Consider the following 21,761-nt stretch of genomic DNA (forward strand, 5'->3'; position numbering starts at 1 on the left):
CCACACAGAAATTTCACCCTCAGCGGCGCGGGGGCGGCCGGGTGCAGTGTTAGAACAAGCGTCGGGTTCGCAATGGAAGTCAATGAGAGATCAAGGGATCTCTTCAGCGCTGCAGGCAGGCAAGGGGGGGCTTCCTCGGGGAAACCTCCACTTGGGCAAGGGAGAGGGACTCCTGGGGGTCACTTCTGCAGTGAAAGTCCGGTCCTTCAGGTCCTGGGGGCTGCGGGTGCAGGGTCTTTTCCAGGCGTCGGGACTTAGGTTTCAGAGAGTCGCGGTCAGGGGAAGCCTCGGGATTCCCTCTGCAGGCGGCGCTGTGGGGGCTCAGGGGGGACAGGTTTTGGTACTCACAGTCGTAGAGTAGTCCGGGGGTCCTCCCTGAGGTGTTGGTTCTCCACCAGCCGAGTCGGGGTCGCCGGGTGCAGTGTTGCAAGTCTCACGCTTCTTGCGGGGAGATTGCAGGGTTCTTTAAAGCTGCTCCTTTGGATAAAGTTGCAGTCTTTTTGGAGCAGGTCCGCTGTCCTCAGGAGTTTCTTGTCGTCGTCGAAGCAGGGCAGTCCTCAGAGGATTCAGAGGTCGCTGGTCCCTTTGGAAGGCGTCGCTGGAGCAGAGTTCTTTGGAAGGCAGGAGACAGGCCGGTGAGTTTCTGGAGCCAAGGCAGTTGTTGTCTTCTGGTCTTCCTCTGCAGGGGTTTTCAGCTAGGCAGTCCTTCTTGTTGTTGTTGCAGGAATCTAGTTTCTAGGTTCAGGGAGAGCCCTTAAATACTAAATTTAAGAGCGTGTTTAGGTCTGGGGGGTTAGTAGCCAATGGCTACTAGCCCTGAGGGTGAGTACACCCTCTTTGTGCCTCCTCCCAAGGGGAGGGGGTCACATCCCTAATCCTATTGGGGGAATCCTCCATCTGCAAGATGGAGGATTTCTAAAAGTTAGTCACCTCAGCTCAGGACACCTTAGGGGCTGTCCTGACTGGCCAGTGACTCCTCCTTGTTATTCTCATTATTTTCTCCGGCCTTGCCGCCAAAAGTGGGGGCCGGGGCCGGAGGGGGCGGGCAACTCCACTAGCTGGAGTGTCCTGCGGTGCTGTGACAAAGGGGTGAGCCTTTGAGGCTCACCGCCAGGTGTTACAGCTCCTGCCTGGGGGAGGGGTTAGCATCTCCACCCAGTGCAGGCTTTGTTACTGGCCTCAGAGTGACAAAGGCACTCTCCCCATGGGGCCAGCAACATGTCTCTAGTGTGGCAGGCTGCTGGAACCAGTCAGCCTACACAGATAGTCGGTTAAGTTTCAGGGGGCACCTCTAAGGTGCCCTCTGTGGTGTATTTTACAATAAAATGTACACTGGCATCAGTGTGCATTTATTGTGCTGAGAAGTTTGATACCAAACTTCCCAGTTTTCAGTGTAGCCATTATGGTGCTGTGGAGTTCGTGTAAAACAGACTCCCAGACCATATACTCTTATGGCTACCCTGCACTTACAATGTCTAAGGTTTTGCTTAGACACTGTAGGGGCACAGTGCTCATGCACTGGTACCCTCACCTATGGTATAGTGCACCCTGCCTTAGGGCTGTAAGGCCTGGTAGAGGGGTGTCTTACCTATACTGCATAGGCAGTGAGAGGCTGGCATGGCACCCTGAGGGGAGTGCCATGTCGACTTACTCATTTTGTTCTCACTAGCACACACAAGCTGGTAAGCAGTGTGTCTGTGCTGGGTGAGGGGTCTCTAGGGTGGCATAATACATGCTGCAGCCCTTAGAGACCTTCCCTGGCATCAGGGCCCTTGGTACCAGAGGTACCAGTTACAAGGGACTTATCTGGATGCCAGGGTGTGCCAATTGTGGAATCAAAAGTACAGGTTAGGGAAAGAACACTGGTGCTGGGGCCTGGTTAGCAGGCCTCAGCACACTTTCAATTCAAAACATAGCATCAGCAAAGGCAAAAAGTCAGGGGTAACCATGCCAAGGAGGCATTTCCTTACACAACCCCCCCCCCCCCCCCCCCCCCAAACGAAAGAGGATGAGACTAACCTTTCCCAAGAGAGTCTTCATTTTCTAAGTGGAAGAACCTGGAAAGGCCATCTGCATTGGCATGGGCAGTCCCATGTCTGTGTTCCACTATAAAGTCCATTCCCTGTAGGGAGATGGACCACCTCAACAGTTTTGGATTTTCACCTTTCATTTGCATCAGCCATCTGAGAGGTCTGTGGTCAGTCTGAACTAGGAAGTGAGTACCAAAGAGGTATGGTCTCAGCTTCTTCAGGGACCAAACCACAGCAAAGGCCTCCCTCTCAATGGCACTCCAACGCTGCTCCCTGGGGAGTAACCTCCTGCTAATGAAAGCAACAGGCTGGTCAAGGCCATCATCATTTGTTTGGGACAAAAACTGCCCCTATCCCATGTTCAGAGGCATCTGTTTGCACAATGAACTGCTTAGAATAATCTGGAGCTTTTAGAACTGGTGCTGTGCACATAGCTTGTTTCAGGGTGTCAAAGGCCTGTTGGCATTCTACAGTCCAGTTTACTTTCTTGGGCATTTTCTTGGAGGTGAGTTCTGTGAGGGCTGTCGCAATGGATCCATATCCCTTCACAAACCTCCTGTAGTACCCAGTCAAGCCAAGGAATGCCCTGACTTGAGTCTGGGTTTTTGGAGCTACCCAGTCCAGAATAGTCTGGATCTTGGGTTGGAGTGGCTGAACTTGGCCTCCACCTACAAGGTGTCCCAAGTAAACCACAGTTCCCTGCCCTATCTGGCATTTGGATGCCTTGATAGAGAGGCCTGCAGATTGCAGAGCCTTCAAAACCTTCTTCAGGTGGACCAGGTGATCCTGCCAGGTGGAGCTGAAGACAGCAATATCATCAAGATAAGCTGCACTAAAGGATTCCAGCCCAGCAAGGACTTGATTCACCAACCTTTGGAAGGTGGCAGGGGCATTCTTTAAACCAAAGGGCATAACAGTGAACTGATAATGCCCATCAGGTGTGGAGAATGCTGTCTTTTCTTTTGCTCCAGGGGCCATTTTGATTTGCCAGTACCCTGCTGTTAAGTCAAAGGTACTTAAGAATTTGGCAGCCCCTAATTTGTCTATTAGCTCATCAGCTCTAGGAATGGGATGAGCATCTGTCTTTGTGACAGAGTTGAGACCTCTGTAGTCCACACAAAACCTCATCTCTCTCTTTCCTTCTTTGGTGTGAGGTTTGGGGACTAAGACCACTGGGCTAGCCCAGGGGCTGTCAGAGTACTCAATTACTCCCAATTCCAGCATCTTGTGGACTTCCACCTTGATGCTTTCCTTAACTTGGTCAGACTGTCTAAATATTTTGTTTTTGACAGGCATGCTGTCTCCTGTGTCCACATCATGGGTACACAGGTGTGTCTGACCAGGGGTTAGGGAAAAGAGTTCAGCAAACTGCTGCAGGACCTTCCTGCAGTCAGACTGCTGTTGGCTAGAGAGGGTGTCTGAGTAGATCACTCCATCTACTGAGCCATCTTTAGGGTCTGATGAGAGGAGATCAGGGAGAGGTTCACTCTCAGCTTCCTGGTCCTCATCTGTTACAATCAATAGATTTACATCAGCCCTGTCATGGAAGAGCTTAAGGCGGTTCACATAGATCACCCTCTTGGGGCTCCTGCTTGTGCCCAGGTCTACCAGGTAGGTGACCTGACTCTTCCTTTCTAGTACTGGGTAAGGGCCACTCCATTTGTCCTGGAGTGCCCTGGGAGCCACAGGCTCCAGAACCCAGACTTTCTGCCCTGGTTGGAATTCAACCAGTGCAGCCTTTTGGTCATACCACAACTTCTGGAGTTGTTGGCTGGCCTCAAGGTTTTTACTTGCCTTTTCCATGTACTCTGCCATCCTTGAGCGAAGGCCAAGTACATAGTCCACTATGTCTTGTTTAGGCTCATGGAGAGGTCTCTCCCAGCCTTCTTTAACAAGAGCAAGTGGTCCCCTTACAGGGTGGCCAAACAGAAGTTCAAAGGGTGAGAATCCTACTCCCTTCTGAGGCACCTCTCTGTAAGCGAAAAGCAGACATGGCAGGAGGACATCCCATCTCCTTTTGAGTTTTTCTGGGAGCCCCATGATCATGCCCTTTAATGTCTTGTTGAATCTCTCAACAAGGCCATTAGTTTGGGGATGATATGGTGTAGTGAATTTGTAAGTCACTCCACACTCCTTCCACATGTGTTTTAGGTATGCTGACATGAAGTTGGTACCTCTGTCAGACACCACCTCCTTAGGGAAACCCACTCTGGTAAAGATACCAATGAGGGCCTTGGCTACTGCAGGGGCAGTAGTCGACCTAAGGGGAATAGCTTCAGGATACCTAGTAGCATGATCCACTACTACTAGGATGTACATATTTCCTGAGGCTGTGGGAGGTTCTAGTGGACCAACTATGTCCACACCCACTCTTTCAAAGGGGACCCCCACCACTGGAAGTGGAATGAGGGGGGCCTTTGGATGCCCACCTGTCTTACCACTGGATTGACAGGTGGGGCAGGAGAGGCAAAACTCCTTAACCTTCTGGGACATGTTGGGCCAGTAGAAGTGGTTGACTAACCTCTCCCACGTCTTGGTTTGTCCCAAATGCCCAGCAAGGGGAATATCATGGGCTAAGGTCAGAATAAACTCTCTGAAACCCTGAGGCACTACCACTCTCCTAGTGGCACCAGGTTTGGGATTTCTTGCCTCAGTGTACAGGAGTCCATCTTCCCAATAGACCCTATGTGTTCCATTTTTCTTGCCTTTGGACTCTTCAGCAGCTTGCTGCCTAAGGCCTTCAAGAGAGGGACAGGTTTCTTGTCCCTTACACAACTCTTCCCTTGAGGGTCCCCCTGGGCCCAAGAGCTCAACCTGATAAGGTTCCAGCTCCATAGGCTCAGTTCCCTCAGAGGGCAGAACTTCTTCCTGAGAAGAGAGGTTCTCTTTTTGGTGTTGTGTTGCAGCTGGTTTCCCAGCTGACTTTCCTTTTCTCTTGGTAGGCTGGGCCATTTTTCCAGACTCCAGCTCTACTTTTTCACCCTGTGCCTTGCACTGTGCCCTAGTCTTGACACACACCAGTTCAGGGATACCCAGCATGGCTGCATGGGTTTTCAGTTCTACCTCAGCCCATGCTGAGGACTCCAGGTCATTTCCAAGCAAACAGTCTACTGGGATATTTGAGGAGACCACCACCTGTTTCAGGCCATTGACCCCTCCCCACTCTAAAGTTACCATAGCCAGGGGATGTACTTTAGTCTGATTGTCAGCGTTGGTGACTGGATAAGTTTGTCCAGTCAGGTATTGGCCAGGGGAAACCAGTTTCTCTGTCACCATAGTGACACTGGCACCTGTATCCCTCAGGCCTTCTACACTTGTCCCATTAATTAAGAGCTGCTGCCTGTATTTTTGCATGTTAGGGGGCCAGGCAGCCAGTGTGGCTAAATCCACCCCACCCTCAGAGACTAATGTAGCTTCAGTGTGACACCTGATTTGCTCTGGGCACACTGTTGATCCCACTTGGAGACTGGCCATTCCAGTTTTAGCTGGATGGGAGTTAGAAGTGGTATCTTTCTTGGGACAGGCCTTGTCTCCAGTTTGGTGTCCAGACTGACTACAGTTACGACACCAGGCCTTTTTGGGATCAAAGTTTTTACCCTTGTACCCAGGATTGTTTTGTGAAGAGGCTCTGGGCCCACCCTCCTGTGCAGGTTTTTGGGGGCCTGTAGAAGACTCTTTACTATTTTTATTTTTGGCTGTCTCACCACCTTTCCCCTGGGGAGGTTTTGTGACCCCTTTCTTTTGGTCACCCCCTGTGGAAGTTTTGGACACCCTAGTCTTGACCCAATGGTCCGCCTTCTTTCCCAATTCTTGGGGAGAAATTGGTCCTAGGTCCACCAGATGCTGATGCAGTTTATCATTGAAACAATTACTTAATAGGTGTTCTTTCACAAATAAATTGTACAGCCCATCATAATCATTTACACCATTTCCTTGAATCCAACCATCTAGTGTTTTTACTGAGTAGTCTACAAAGTCAACCCAGGTCTGGCTCGAGGATTTTTGAGTCCCCCCTGAATCTAATCCTATACTCCTCAGTGGAGAATCCAAAGCCCTCAATCAGGGTACCCTTCATGAGGTCATAAGATTCTGCATCTTTTTTAGAGAGTGTGAGGAGTCTATCCCTACACTTTCCTGTGAACATTTCCCAAAGGAGAGCACCCCAGTGAGATCTGTTCACTTTTCTGGTTACACAAGCCCTCTCAAAAGCTGTGAACCATTTGGTGATGTCATCACCATCCTCATATTTAGTTACAATCCCTTTGGGGATTTTCAACATGTCAGGAGAATCTCTGACCCTAGTTATGTTGCTGCCACCATTGATGGGTCCTAGGCCCATCTCTTGTGTAAAGAAATGGCTCCCTGTTGCAGTTACCCCCCACTTTTTGCCTGATACTGATGCTGACTTGACTGAGAAGTGTGCTGGGACCCTGCTAACCAGGCCCCAGCACCAGTGTTCCTTCACCTAAAATGTACCATTGTATCCACAATTGGCACACCCTGGCATCCAGATAAGTCCCTTGTAACTGGTACTTCTAGTACCAAGGGCCCTGATGCCAAGGAAGGTCTCTAAGGGCTGCAGCATGTCTTATGCCACCCTAGAGACCCCTCACTCAGCACAGACACACTGCTTACAAGCCTGTGTGTGCTAGTGAGAACAAAATGAGTAAGACGACATGGCACTCCCCTCAGGGTGCCATGCCAGCCTCTCACTGCCTATGCAGTATAGGTAAGACACCCCTCTAGCAGGCCTTACAGCCCTAAGGCAGGGTGCACTATACCATAGGTGAGGGTACCAGTGCATGAGCACTGTGCCCCTACAGTGTCTAAACAAAACCTTAGACATTGTAAGTGCAGGGTAGCCATAAGAGTATATGGTCTGGGAGTCTGTTTTACACGAACTCCACAGCACCATAATGGCTGCACTGAAAACTGGGAAGTTTGGTATCAAACTTCTCAGCACAATAAATGCACACTGATGCCAGTGTACATTTTATTGCAAAACACACCCCAGAGGGCACCTTAGAGGTGCCCCCTGAAACTTAACCAACTATCTGTGTAGGCTGACTGGTTCCAGCAACCTGCCACACTAGAGACATGTTGCTGGCCCCATGGGGAGAGTGCCTTTGTCACTCTGAGGCCAGTAACAAAGCCTGCACTGGGTGGAGATGCTAACACCTCCCCCAGGCAGGAGCTGTAACACCTGGCGGTGAGCCTCAAAGGCTCACCCCTTTGTCACAGCCCAGCAGGGCACTCCAGCTTGCTGGAGTTGCCCGCCCCCTCCGGCCACGGCCCCCACTTTTGGCGGCAAGGCTGGAGGGAACAAAGAAAGCAACAAGGAGGAGTCACTGGCCAGTCAGGACAGCCCCTAAGGTGTCCTGAGCTGAAGTGACTCTAACTTTTAGAAATCCTCCATCTTGCAGATGGAGGATCCCCCCAATAGGGTTAGGATTGTGACCCCCTCCCCTTGGGAGGGGGCACAAAGAGGGTGTACCCACCCTCAGGGCTAGTAGCCATTGGCTACTAACCCCCCAGACCTAAACACGCCCTTAAATTTAGTATTTAAGGGCTACCCTGAACCCTAGAAAATTAGATTCCTGCAACTACAAGAAGAAGGACTGCCTAGCTGAAAACCCCTGCAGAGGAAGACCAGAAGACGACAACTGCCTTGGCTCCAGAAACTCACCGGCCTGTCTCCTGCCTTCCAAAGATCCTGCTCCAGCGACGCCTTCCAAAGGGACCAGCGACCTCGACATCCTCTGAGGACTGCCCCTGCTTCGAAAAGACAAGAAACTCCCGAGGACAGCGGACCTGCTCCAAGAAAGGCTACAACTTTGTTTCTAGCAGCCTTGAAAGAACCCTGCAAGCTCCCCGCAAGAAGCGTGAGACTTGCAACACTGCACCCGGCGACCCCGACTCGGCTGGTGGCGATCCAACACCTCAGGAGGGACCCCAGGACTACTCTAAGACAGTGAGTACAAAAACCTGTCCCCCCCTGAGCCCCCACAGCGCCGCCTACAGAGGGAATCCCGAGGCTTCCCCTGACCGCGACTCTTTGAATCCTAAGTCCCGACACCTGGGAGAGACCCTGCACCCGCAGCCCCCAGGACCTGAAGGACCGGACTTTCACTGGAGGAGTGACCCCCAGGAGTCCCTCTCCCTTGATCAAGTGGAGGTTTCCCCGAGGAACCCCCCCCTTGCCTGCCTGCAGCGCTGAAGAGATCCCGAGATCTCTCATAGACTAACATTGCGAACCCGACGCTTGTTTCTACACTGCACCCGGCCGCCCCCGCGCCGCTGAGGGTGAAATTTCTGTGTGGGCTTGTGTCCCCCCCGGTGCCCTACAAAACCCCCCTGGTCTGCCCTCCGAAGACGCGGGTACTTACCTGCAAGCAGACCGGAACCGGGGCACCCCCTTCTCTCCATTCTAGCCTATGTGTTTTGGGCACCACTTTGAACTCTGCACCTGACCGGCCCTGAGCTGCTGGTGTGGTGACTTTGGGGTTGCTCTGAACCCCCAACGGTGGGCTACCTTGGACCAAGAACTAAGCCCTGTAAGTGTCTTACTTACCTGGTTAACCTAACAAATACTTACCTCCCCTAGGAACTGTGAAAATTGCACTAAGTGTCCACTTTTAAAACAGCTATTTGTGAATAACTTGAAAAGTATACATGCAATTTTGATGATTTGAAGTTCCTAAAGTACTTACCTGCAATACCTTTCGAATGAGATATTACATGTAGAATTTGAACCTGTGGTTCTTAAAATAAACTAAGAAAAGATATTTTTCTATATAAAAACCTATTGGCTGGATTTGTCTCTGAGTGTGTGTACCTCATTTATTGTCTATGTGTATGTACAACAAATGCTTAACACTACTCCTTGGATAAGTCTACTGCTCGACCACACTACCACAAAATAGAGCATTAGTATTATCTATTTTTACCACTATTTTACCTCTAAGGGGAACCCTTGGACTCTGTGCATGCTATTCCTTACTTTGAAATAGCACATACAGAGCCAACTTCCTACATCTTGTCTTTCCCTTTCTATGGCTAGGATCTGTTTTTCCAAAGCCAATCTTTTGGCCATCCTGGCTAACTGGATGTCCTCTTCACTGGAGTTATCCTCGGTGATTTCAGAGAGGCTGGACCCTCCTGTGAGGGAGCCAGCATCTCTGACTATTATTTTTGGAGTCAGGGCTTGAGAGGCCCTGTTCTCCCTGGATAGGACTGGTGGAGGGGATTCTTCCTCCAGTTCACTATCATCCTCCTCTGTGTTATCCACAGAGGGGTTGGCTCTATCATACTCTGCCAACAGCTCCTGGAGCTGTGCTTTGGTAGGTCTGGAGCCCATTGTTATTTTTCTTACGTTACAGAGTGACCTTAGCTCTCTCATCTGGAGATGGAGGTAAGGTGTGGTGTCGAGTTCCACCACATTCACATCTGTGCTAGACATTATGCTTCTAAAAGTTGGAATACTTTTTAAGAAACTAAAACTGGTTCTAGAATCTAATTCAAACTTTTACCAAACTTTTAAACTCTAAAAGAAAATGCTAACAGGGACTAACACAAGGCCCTAGCAGGACTTTTAAGAATTTAGAAAACTCTTCAAATTGCAAAAATCAATTTCTAAAGACAATTTTGGAATTTGTCGTGTGATCAGGTATTGGCTGAGTAGTCCAGCAAATGCAAAGTCTTGTACCCCACCGCTGATCCACCAATGTAGGAAGTTGGCTCTGTATGTGCTATTTCAAAGTAAGGAATAGCATGCACAGAGTCCAAGGGTTCCCCTTACAGGTAAAATAGTGGTAAAAAGAGATAATACTAATGCTCTATTTTGTGGTAGTGTGGTCGAGCAGTAGGCTTATCCAAGGAGTAGTGTTAAGCATTTGTTGTACATACACCCAGGCAATAAATGAGGTACACACACTCAGAGACAAATCCAGCCAATAGGTTTTGTATAGAAAAATATCTTTTCTTAGTTTATTTTAAGAACCACAGGTTCAAATTTAACATGTAATATCTTGTTTGAAAGGTATTGCAGGTAAGTACATTAGGAGCTTTGAATCATTTCAATTGCATGTATACTTTTCAAGTTATTCACAAATAGCTATTTTAAAAGTGGACACAGTGCAATTCTCACAGTTCCTGGGGGAGGTAAGTTTTTGTTAGTTTTGCCAGGTAAGTAAGACACTTATAGGGTTCAGTTCTTGGTCCAAGGTAGCCCACCGTTGGGGGTTCAGAGCAACCCCTAAGTTACCACACCAGCAGCTCAGGGCCGGTCAGGTGCAGAGTTCAAAGTGGTGCCCAAAACGCATAGGCTTCAATGGAGAGAAGGGGGTGCCCCGGTTCCAGTCTGCCAGCAGGTAAGTACCCGCGTCTTCGGAGGGCAGACCAGGGGGGTTTTGTAGGGCACCGGGGGGGACACAAGCCCACACAGAAATTTCACCCTCAGCGGCGCGGGGGCGGCCGGGTGCAGTGTTAGAACAAGCGTCGGGTTCGCAATGGAAGTCAATGAGAGATCAAGGGATCTCTTCAGCGCTGCAGGCAGGCAAGGGGGGGCTTCCTCGGGGAAACCCCCACTTGGGCAAGGGAGAGGGACTCCTGGGGGTCACTTCTGCAGTGAAAGTCCGGTCCTTCAGGTCCTGGGGGCTGCGGGTGCAGGGTCTTTTCCAGGCGTCGGGACTTAGGTTTCAGAGAGTCGCGGTCAGGGGAAGCCTCGGGATTCCCTCTGCAGGCGGCGCTGTGGGGGCTCAGGGGGGACAGGTTTTGGTACTCACAGTCTTAGAGTAGTCCGGGGGTCCTCCCTGAGGTGTTGGTTCTCCACCAGCCGAGTCGGGGTCGCCGGGTGCAGTGTTGCAAGTCTCACGCTTCTTGCGGGGAGATTGCAGGGTTCTTTAAAGCTGCTCCTTTGGATAAAGTTGCAATCTTTTTGGAGCAGGTCCGCTGTCCTCGGGAGTTTCTTGTCGTCGAAGCAGGGCAGTCCTCAGAGGATTCAGAGGTCGCTGGTCCCTTTGGAAGGCGTCGCTGGAGCAGAGTTCTTTGGAAGGCAGGAGACAGGCCGGTGAGTTTCTGGAGCCAAGGCAGTTGTTGTCTTCTGGTCTTCCTCTGCAGGGGTTTTCAGCTAGGCAGTCCTTCTTGTTGCTGTTGCAGGAATCTAGTTTCTAGGTTCAGGGAGAGCCCTTAAATACTAAATTTAAGGGCGTGCTTAGGTCTGGGGGGTTAGTAGCCAATGGCTACTAGCCCTGAGGGTGAGTACACCCTCTTTGTGCCTCCTCCCAAGGGGAGGGGGTCACATCCCTAATCCTATTGGGGGAATCCTCCATCTGCAAGATGGAGGATTTCTAAAAGTTAGTCACCTCAGCTCAGGGCACCTTAGGGGCTGTCCTGACTGGCCAGTGACTCCTCCTTGTTGTTCTCATTATTTTCTCCGGCCTTGCCGCCAAAAGTGGGGGCCGGGGCGGGCAACTCCACTAGCTGGAGTGTCCTGCGGTGCTGTGACAAAGGGGTGAGCCTTTGAGGCTCACCGCCAGGTGTTACAGCTCCTGCCTGGGGGAGGTGTTAGCATCTCCACCCAGTGCAGGCTTTGTTACTGGCCTCAGAGTGACAAAGGCACTCTCCCCATGGGGCCAGCAACATGTCTCTAGTGTGGCAGGCTGCTGGAACCAGTCAGCCTTCACAGATAGTCGGTTAAGTTTCAGGGGGCACCTCTAAGGTGCCCTCTGGGGTGTATTTTACAATAAAATGTACACTGGCATCAGTGTGCATTTATTGTGCTGAGAAGTTTGATACCAAACTTCCCAGTTTTCAGTGTAGCCATTATGGTGCTGTGGAGTTCGTGTAAAACAGACTCCCAGACCATATACTCTTATGGCTACCCTGCACTTACAATGTCTAAGGTTTTGCTTAGACACTGTAGGGGCACAGTGCTCATGCACTGGTACCCTCACCTATGGTATAGTGCACCCTGCCTTAGGGCTGTAAGGCCTGCTAGAGGGGTGTCTTACCTATACTGCATAGGCAGTGAGAGGCTGGCATGGCACCCTGAGGGGAGTGCCATGTCGACTTACTCATTTTGTTCTCACTAGCACACACAAGCTGGTAAGCAGTGTGTCTGTGCTGGGTGAGGGGTCTCTAGGGTGGCATAATACATGCTGCAGCCCTTAGAGACCTTCCCTGGCATCAGGGCCCTTGGTACCAGAGGTACCAGTTACAAGGGACTTATCTGGATGCCAGGGTGTGCCAATTGTGGAATCAAAAGTACAGGTTAGGGAAAGAACACTGGTGCTGGGGCCTGGTTAGCAGGCCTCAGCACACTTTCAATTCAAAACATAGTGTCAGCAAAGGCAAAAAGTCAGGGGGTAACCATGCCAAGGAGGCATTTCCTTACAGAAACCATACAAGGAAGTTGCCAAAATGGGGGGGAAAGAACCTGAATATGGCGACTGTTACGTTTTTTTTTTTTTAAGGATTATGTCTGATGTAATTCAAGGAGGATCAAGGGACCAAATAATGACGATTTGACGATGCCTACAGATAAAAGACACGACTAAAAGAACCATTTCTGGACCCAAGCACTAAAGTGCAGAATACTGCACAGCACGTGAATTAAAAAAATTCAAGCTGCAAACCTACTCCTACAGGTAAGTAATAGTTTTGATTTCTGTAACTCAAGTTCTGGCCGCGTTTCCCTCCCTGATGGCAATAGAGAGCTGCCTAGCATGGTCCCAAGTTTTCAGCATTGATTGGTCTAGAAAGCAGAAGAGGTTGAAAAATTCTTCTCCGCGCTGACCATGAAAACTTTATAAATCTGTTGAAACGTTAAGCTTCAGGCTCATCACATGAACTAAAAGGTGAGGTGGGGCTGGATTAGGTAAGGATAACATTTAAAACTGGGCCACCTCATTTCCATTGACTAATGACTGAGTATTTTTGAAGGACATAGCAGTTGTACTTCCGTGAAGTGGGGGTTGCTTGCTATCCCCAGCCTAGCACCCTTCCTCCTCAAGAAGCTAATGGGCTATAAAAAATAAAAATATTTACCTTGTCACACTGCTGGCTTTTCCAGATTTGTTCTCCTAATGTGTGCCCTGGTGTGCTTTGGCACGCATGAACTGTTTTAGTTCCTGAAAGCAGTGACATCACTTACCCAATGGCTTTGCAAACCTTTCGTTTTTGTGTCTTCAGCGACTTTTGATGATGCTAGTTCTACAGTTTTATTTGCAAAATGAATGGGACTGCATGCTCGGCTGTGCTGTGTTCAGTTCTGTGCTGGGAATCCAACACTACTGTTTTCATTGAAGTCTTACCTGTTAGAGATGGTGGCTATGTCTCCATCTTTGGAGCCTGATATGATGTTCTGCTTCTTTCAGGTTTTGCACTTGCTGGGTCCGAAGACCGATGCTGACCTGGAAAAGAAGCCAAAGGTACGATGACTTCAAGTAGCGAAGGTATGGGAGGCTGTGTGTTGTTGGGAGGGGTTTGGAAACAAGCTAATGTGGTTGGTCCTGACAACGTTCTTTGTAAACTCTGAGATCCGTCGTTCGCCTCCGCCGCGGGGCGCTTAGAGTCCAAAGGAAGAGCCATACAAAATGAGAAGAGCTAAAAGGGAGAGCCCTGGACATCTTAGAAATGTGGGTACATCTTATGTGCTCCTTGTTACCTCCTGCACTTGGGTAATGCTGGGATAAGTTAATCTTTTCCTCCTTTTCTGCTTAGGGTGTAGCTCGGGCTGTGCTTACAACCAGCGCCTGGACCACCTCCTTTTCACTTGTCTGCATTCGCCTCCAGCTCCATGTTGGCAGCACATCACCGTTGCCAATTTTGACAAATTTGGGGCTTTGTAGAGGTTAGAAAGCAGCAGCATAGTACTAAAATCTGTGTTTAATTCTCTATTCTCTTCTAGGGTTTTTGCCTGACCTCCTTTATATTCCACTCATTACACTAGAATGTCCCAATTATTCCACTGACTTCCTGTGTTCAATCCTTTTCTCTGCTGTCCTGTCTAGGTAATTCGCCTCCTATTCAACCGCCAGGGTGAGGTAGGAAGGGGTAGACTTCCGTTCATCAGCTCCCGTCTCCTTGTGGAAGAGCTTGTAGGCCAATGCAGCGGCTCTGCAGCCCTAGCTAGCTTCCAGGGCTAGATGTCTGTGCACTAGTGGAGGCTGGGGCAGCGCCCACTCCCTTGAAGTCCTCCACATTGGGCGGGGCTGTGGGGAGCAGGACTACTGAGCGAGTATGCTTGCCTCCACCTCCTGGTGTTCTGCGTCCACTGATTCATCCTCTGTCACAGAGGCTTTTTCTTGAAAGATCTGTCCACAGATGTCTCATGTTCCCCCAGCCACGGTCCGGCAGTGGAGCAGGCAGAGGCTGCCGGGTACTGTTCAAGGGATGGCAGCTGTATTGGTAACTACTCCGGAGAGGTGTCTTTCCAAGCAAGACTGAGTCTGTTCACGATCCCTCCTTGGTGTGCCTTCTTTGCACTAAAAGGGTAGTGTTAAAAAGACGTACTGCATAGATTGTTGTAAAAGTAGTACACTACTGATTTATTTTACAAAATAATAAAAATCTAAAATGGTATTTTTTAAACTATAAGGATTTGCCAATTTTTAGTAATAATGAGGGCTGTTGGGGTTAGGAATTGGGTTAATAGTAGGGTTGAGGTTAGGGTTGAGGTCAACTGATGGGGTCAGGCTTGGGCACAAGAGGCAGTTTTTGATGCAGTTAGGGTCTGAGTAAGTGATGATTCTGATGGATACACCTACCTGTGGATTCCTCACCAAAAGAATTCTCCCCTCGCGCCAGCCTCGAAGGAAATTTTTTTCTAGCTCTGCACGTCGACGATGACGTCACAATCGCCCGACTCCATGCGACGCCATATGACGTCATCCAGGCAATAAGAAGCCCTCGTCGACGTGCAGACGTCAGTTCCCTTTTTTCCGTGCCCGGGTAACGGTTAATTCTTCGAGGCTCACAGGGAGCTACTGTTTCAGACGATGGTTACAATGTCACAGCCAAGGAAATCCAGCTTTAAACCATGTAACCAGTGCGGGGTCGGATGTCGGTTACCGATCCCCATGAGAATTGCCTCTGGTGCCTTAGCTCCGACCATGAGGTCGAGTCATGCGGCTCCTGCCAGCGCATGAACCCTAAGGCACTTAGAGAGGGAGGCGAAATTGTTCTTGGCTCGATCCAAGAAGGAGAGACGTCCTCGAGGGAGTCTTCTTCGAGATCCTCGAGGTCTCATCGCCATCATAGTGACTCTCGGCGCCGTCAAGGATGGGGTGGTTAGCGTTAGGGGAGGGGGCTTTATGGTTAGGGTTGTGGTAGAGGAAGTAGGCGGACACCGTCTAATCTGACCCTACATCGACAGCGCTACCTTTTCGAAATGACATCAACTGTTACCCTTCTGCTGGCCTTTCTGCTGAACGTATCCCGACCTCCAACCCTCAGCCCTTCAATGCTGACAGTGTATAGATAGTGGTGCATTTTTAGTGGTGCGTTGAGGGATTTGAGATGCGTAGTGTTGATTTAGTGGCGTCAACTGGCCTTGCGCAGAAATTAAACTGCACCCCCTGCCCAGTTCCTACACTAGTCCAAACAGAGCTTTTTCACAGTGCCTGCAGATATTTTACATTTGGAAGTACCTGACCAGGGCATTTGAGGGGCGCATATGGAATAACCTCCTACAGCAGACTGATCTACTGACATTTAATAAAGAACAAAACTTTACTTTATCTAACTTCTGTGTATCTTTCTGGCAGGTGTATTGCATGTGACCATCACAATGGGACAATTTAATTGCAGTAGGCACCTTGCAGGTGTTCTAAAATAAACATGCATGTGTGCCTTCATGCCTATTTATCAAAACATGTATATGTATTAATGCATTGTTGGTGTAGTGTCCTGTAGTCGACTCAAGCATGTGCTGATGCAGAGTAGTTGACGCAGTGCTTTCTGTGCGGCCCTTGATCGCTGTACTGTGGTGCCACAGTGGATAACTTGGACCTCAGCCTGCAGCTGCTGGGCTCTGAACCGAGGCGCTGCAGGAATAGTACACGCGCCTGCACAGTAGAGCTGCTTGATGTTGTCGTCTGGCACAAAGGCTGGCATTGCTCCCATCTGTAAATGTTTCCGATGCCCTCGCCTGAACCGGAGCAATGCCAAAGGGTGCGTCACCGTCCCCGAGAGCAATACAGTGTTTATATTCAGCCTCATTCCTCCTACGATAACGTGGCGCGTCCTAGGCACAGCACAGCCCTGGTTTTATTTTGTGAGCCAAAAACCAGAACCAAGATTGTTTGGAAATAGTCTGCCATGCACAGAGTCTACCAATGACCTCTGCATAGAAGAACAATTGGCAAGCGCAGAGATGGGCTGCTTGCTTCTCCGGGTTGCGCTTTTTCTGCGTTAAAGTGCTGTGAAGTGCCAGAGATGGCAGGACTCTACTTAAACATAGAAGTGGAGCTCTTGAAGGATTTTTGTGTCCTTGTTCGGGACGGTTGACCTTTAAGGCTTCTGATTATCCCAAGAGAAAGTGTCCCTTGCAGGAGCCATGAGCTGGTGTTTCTTGTGGTTCCTTGTGTTGGTTTTGCTCATTGTGCCAGGCTGTTTAGGCTTTGCCCTGCAGTGTCCTTGGGAAGTGGCAGGCAAGGAGCTCTGTATTGGGTTGAGTGGAGGATGCCTAAGGGGCTGGGAAGGTGGTCCTGCCAGACCAAGTTCATGAGCATCTTGCTATGTATAGTCCACAAGACTGTCCGGATGAGGTGTTTATGGATTCTGGTCTTGGTGCTGTTGCTGGTGGTGGCTGGGAGTTGGGATGAAGTGCTAGATGGAGGCTTTTCTGAGAATGAGGACCGATTTCTTGGGCAAAGGTCTTGTTCGGTCCATGTGGTCTGTAGATCAGATCTCTTGGTGATGCAGAGAGGGGTGTAGCAGGTGAGGATCTTGAAATTCTGTGTTGTATTGTTTTTGATTGTCCAAAGAAAATACCTCACATGGTGCATCTTTAACATTCCATACTTTCAAAGGAAAATAAAGTTTACCTACCTGTCTTGTTTTTCAAATGTTCCTACTAGCAGGAATATGGGCATGAGTCCGTGGCAAAACAAACCTCTTTTACGCCAGTAATGATGTGGTTCCCATGTAAAACATTTAATCTTTTGAGGGGTGTGCTAGAAGCAACCCAAAAATGGCTGCAGTGGGTACAATCCGTGCTGTAATGTTAGATTGTTCTGTGTAAAACTCCTGCTGCCCTAGTGTGTACGCTTCTCTGCGCTGTATGTCACTGGTGACTACTGCACAGCTTCATTACACGTTTTACTGTCCTCAAAAAGGCTGCGCCACTGTTTGATCCTGTGACCTGCACAGCTGTGCAGCAGGTGCATTAATTAGCTTTCGCTCCAACTCCCTTGTCTGGGTTCTAGGAAAGGTGCCTGGAGGCAACGAAGTCCAGCTCTGCGAATCCGCCATGTAACGGTGAACATGCGGTTTCTCCTTGCCCTGCAGGGCACAGGATGCCCTCAGCTGTACCCTCCAGGGGCCTGCCTGCATGCACCAGCTTGAAACCAGAGCAGATTGTCGTAGACAGAGATGAACATATTGCCTGTGCCACTGAAAGGCCAGGAGAGCAGACACTGCCAGCCTTTCGGAGACCGCCTCTGGTTGGAAATCATTTTTAGAGCAGGTGGGATGTTGATAATGGAGTGAAGTCACTGGATGGTCCAGTCTATCCCTGAATGCTTCTGACCTAGTGTTAGCTCGATTGAAGGGTTTAACATATCAGCAGTTTCACTTACTTTCCTCATATGGTCCTTAGAATATCGAATTTTCAAGGAAAGGCTATATTTTTTCATTGACTGTTTACAGTCTGTCTTGTACCTCTTTCTTAGTCTGAAAATCCTAAGTGATTAAACAAATACAGAAATCTGAGGCTAAATCAAAGACATCCCTCCATGAAGGTCCACAGTCAGGGCGAGCGTCTGACAACTGTGTGTCACACGATGACGCAAAGATGCGCATGTAGTGTAGGAACAGAAGTCCTCATTGGGCTTGGAAAAGCCATGCCACAAGCCCCACTAGATGCTCTTCATGATTCTAGGGGCTGAAGTCCCCGGCATGGTTTTCTGCAGCGAATCTGTCCATCTTTGTACAGGGCCTGTACCGCCCTGCATGTTTCTAACCAGTGGTCTCAACAGTCATGTGATCCCCTTGAGGTGCTCCCATTTACACTGGCGTGAGACCTATGAGCTGGGCTGTGATGTCAGAGGGACCCCAAAAGTATACCACTTTATATGAGGCCGGCTACCTCCCTCTCTGTTCAAGCTATGTGGGCTCTGTTGGTAACAGCAGCATGTTTATTTTCACAGACACAGGTCTTTTTATACCTCCATCACTTGGGGTGGGTAAATCGCTCCGGCTCCCCCATATAAAATAACCTTTCAGGCTCCCGTAACTAGGGGTCCTCAGTCATCACCATAACTAGGGCATCTGTGATAGGTGCCTTAATAGATACTGAGAGACTGAGTGCTGGAGACCATTGCACTCCATTCTCACAAAAAGGGAGACCACTGGGTGTTCCCGGTCATCAGAGCCCTTCTCTGAGAGTTAGAGTAACTTTTACTGTGAGTAGCTATGCTGGACTCACATGAGTGTAGTGGTCTGAGAGGTCCCCAGCACTCCAACTGCTCGTATCCACACATCTCTGCAGATTGTTACCTGGTTGCTGGGTGGGAGAAGCCACCAACGATCCTTTGTTGTGGCCTGAATGCTCCCACTGACTGATTCCACAGCTATTGGAATTACTTCTCCAGTTATTGCAGTTCCAGAGGTTTCATCAGCCAAAGACACGGTGTAGGAAGTTGGCTCTGTATGCACTATTTCAAAGTAAGAAATAGCCTGCACAGAGTCCAAGGGTTCCCCTTAGAGGTAAGATAGTGGCAAAAAGAAATACTTCTAATGCTCTATTTTGTGGTAGTGTGGTCGAGCAGTAGACTTATCAAAGGAGTAGTGTTGAGCATTTGTTGTACGCACACAGGCAGTAAATGAGGAACACACACTCAAATACAATTCCAGGCCAATATATTTTTCTATATAAAAACCTCTTTTCTTAGTTTATTTTAAGAACCACAGGTTCAAGATTTACAATCAATACTTTAAATGAAAGGTATTTCACTCGGGTATCATAGGAACTTCGAATCAGCAAAATAGCATGTACAGTTTTGGCAAAAATGGCAATAAGCTATTTTAAAACTAGACGGTGCAAATGTCAACAGTTCCTGGGGGAGGTAAGTATTTGTTAGTTTTGCAGGTAAGTAAACCACCGACAGGGTTCAAAGTTGGTTCCAAGGTAGCCCATCGTTGGGGGTTCAGGGCAACCCCAAAGTTACCACACCAGCAGCTCAGGGCCGGTCAGGTGCAGAGGTCAAAGTGGTGCCCAAAACGCACAGGCTTCAATGGAGAAGTGGGTGCCCCGGTTCCAGTCTGCCAGCAGGTAAGTACTCGCGACTTCGAAGGGCAGACCAGGGTGGTTTTGTAGGGCACTGGGGGGGGACACAAGTCAGCACAAAAAGTACACCCCCCCCAACGCCACAGGGGCGGCCGGGTGCAGAGTGCAAACAGGCGTCGGGTTTGCAATAGAGTTCAATGGGAGACCCAGGGGTCTCTTCAGCGAAGCAGGCAGGCAAGGCTCCTCGGGGTAGCTACCACCTGGGCAAGGGAGAGAACCATCTGGGGGTTGTTCCTGCACTGGAGGCCGGATCCTTCAGGTCCTGGGGCTGCGGGTGCAGTGTCTTTACCAGGTGTTGGTTTCTTAGAAGCAGGCAGTTGCGGTCAGGAGGAGCCTCTGGATTCCCTCTGCAGGCGTCGCTAGGGGGGCTCATGGGGTCAACTATGGCTACTCACAGGGTCACAGTCGCCGGGGAATCCTCCCTGTAGTGTTGGTTCTCCGCAGGTCGAGCCTGGGGCGTTGGGTACAGAGTGGAAAGTCTCACGCTTCCGGCGGGAAACGTGCAGTCCTTTAAAAGTTGTTTCTTTGTTGCAAAGTTGTAGCTTCTTTGGAACAGAGCCGCTGTCCTCAGGAGTTCTTGGTCCTTTTAGATGCAGGGTAGTCCTCTGAGGCTTCAGAGGTCGCTGGACCCTGGGGGACGCATCGCTGTTGCAGTTTTTCTTGAAGTGGGGAGACAGGCCGGTAGGGCTGGGGCCAAAGCAGTTGGTGTCTCCGTCTTCTCTGCAGGGCTTTCCGGTCAGCAGTCCTTCTTCGTCTTCAGGTTGCAGGAATCTCTTTTCCTAGGTTCTGGGGGCCCCTAAATACTCAATTTGGGGGGGTGTTTAGGTCTGGGTGGTTAGTAGCCAATGGCTACTAGCCCTGAGGGTGGCTACACCCTCTTTGTGCCTCCTCCCTGAGGGGAGGGGGGCACATCCCTAATCCTCCATCTGCAAGATGGAGGATTTCTAAAAGTCAGTCTCACCTCAGCTCAGGACACCTTAGGGGTTGTCCTGACTGGCCAGTGACGACTCCTTGTTTTACTCATTATCTCCTCCGCCTTGTCGCAAAAAGTGGGGCCGTGGTCGAAGGGGCCGGGCATCTCCACTAGCTGGGATGCCCTGTGGCGCTGTAACAAAGGGGGGTGAGCCTTTGAGGCTCACCGCCAGGTGTTACAGCTCCTGCAGGGGGAGGTGAGAAGCACCTCCACCCAGTACAGGCTTTGTTACTAGCCACAGAGTGACAAAGGCACTCTCCCCATGTGGCCAGCAACATATCTGGTGTGTGGCAGGCTGGCAAAAACTAGCCAGCCTACACTGGAAGTCGGGTATGTTTTCAGGGGGCATCTCTAAGATGCCCTCTGGGTGTATTTTACAATAAAATGTACACTGGCACCAGTGTTCATTTATTGTGCTGAGAAGTTTGATACCCAGTTTTCAGTGTAGCCATTATGGTGCTGTGGAGTTCGTGTATGTCAGACTCCCAGACCATATACTCTTATGGCTACCCTGCACTTACAATGTCTAAGGTTTTGCTTAGACACTGTAGGGGCATAGTGCTCACGCACCTATGCCCTCACCTATGGTATAGTGCACCCTGCCTTAGGGCTGTAAGGCCTGCTAGAGGGGTGACTTATCTATACTGCATAGGCAGTGTGGGGTTGGCATGGCACCCTGAGGGGAGTGCCATGTCCACTTAGTCATTTTCTTCCCACCAGCACACACAAGCTGGCAAGCAGTGTGTCTGTGCTGAGTGAGGGGTCCCCAGGGTGGCATAAGGCATGCTGCAGCCCTTAGAGACCTTCCCTGGCATCAGGGCCCTTGGTACCAGGGGTACCAGTTACAAGGGACTTACCTGGATGCCAGGGTGTGGCAATTGTGGAGACAAAGGTACAGGTTAGGGAAAGAACACTGGTGTTTGGGCCTGGTTAGCAGGCCTCAGCACACTTTTTTCAAATCATAACTTGGCATCAGCAAAGGCAAAAAGTCAGGGGGTAACCATGGCAAGGAGGCATTTCCTTACACACGGTCTCCTCTAAAGCGGACCAACCTTCAGTGTCAGAGTTTTAAACACAAACTGTTTTATTTGTTGGATGGAGTGCATATCCTTAATCTAAAGACAAATGATGCTGTTGATGTGTCTCCACATACATGTGTTTTCATCTTTTTAATAAAAAATGTTACAAAATAAAATAAAACCTGAATTCTTTGAGCTGCAAACTCCAGTAGCTTGTTTGTTCCCAAAAG

The 21,761-nt window shown here is 49.7% G+C and overlaps 1 protein-coding gene across 1 annotated transcript in view; it reads left to right on the top strand.

Annotated features, from left to right (window-relative positions):
* The window catches only part of QARS1 (glutaminyl-tRNA synthetase 1), a 343,605-nt gene that overhangs the window by 78,369 nt on the left and 243,475 nt on the right, over positions 1-21,761 (top strand). The window contains exon 6 of the mRNA XM_069206197.1: positions 13,406-13,459. Within this exon, the coding sequence (XP_069062298.1) occupies positions 13,406-13,459 (54 nt within the window). The remainder of the gene's footprint in view (positions 1-13,405; positions 13,460-21,761) is intronic.

Source organism: Pleurodeles waltl, chromosome 9, assembly GCF_031143425.1.
Source record: "Pleurodeles waltl isolate 20211129_DDA chromosome 9, aPleWal1.hap1.20221129, whole genome shotgun sequence".
In the NCBI taxonomy this organism is placed as follows: domain Eukaryota; kingdom Metazoa; phylum Chordata; class Amphibia; order Caudata; family Salamandridae; genus Pleurodeles; species Pleurodeles waltl.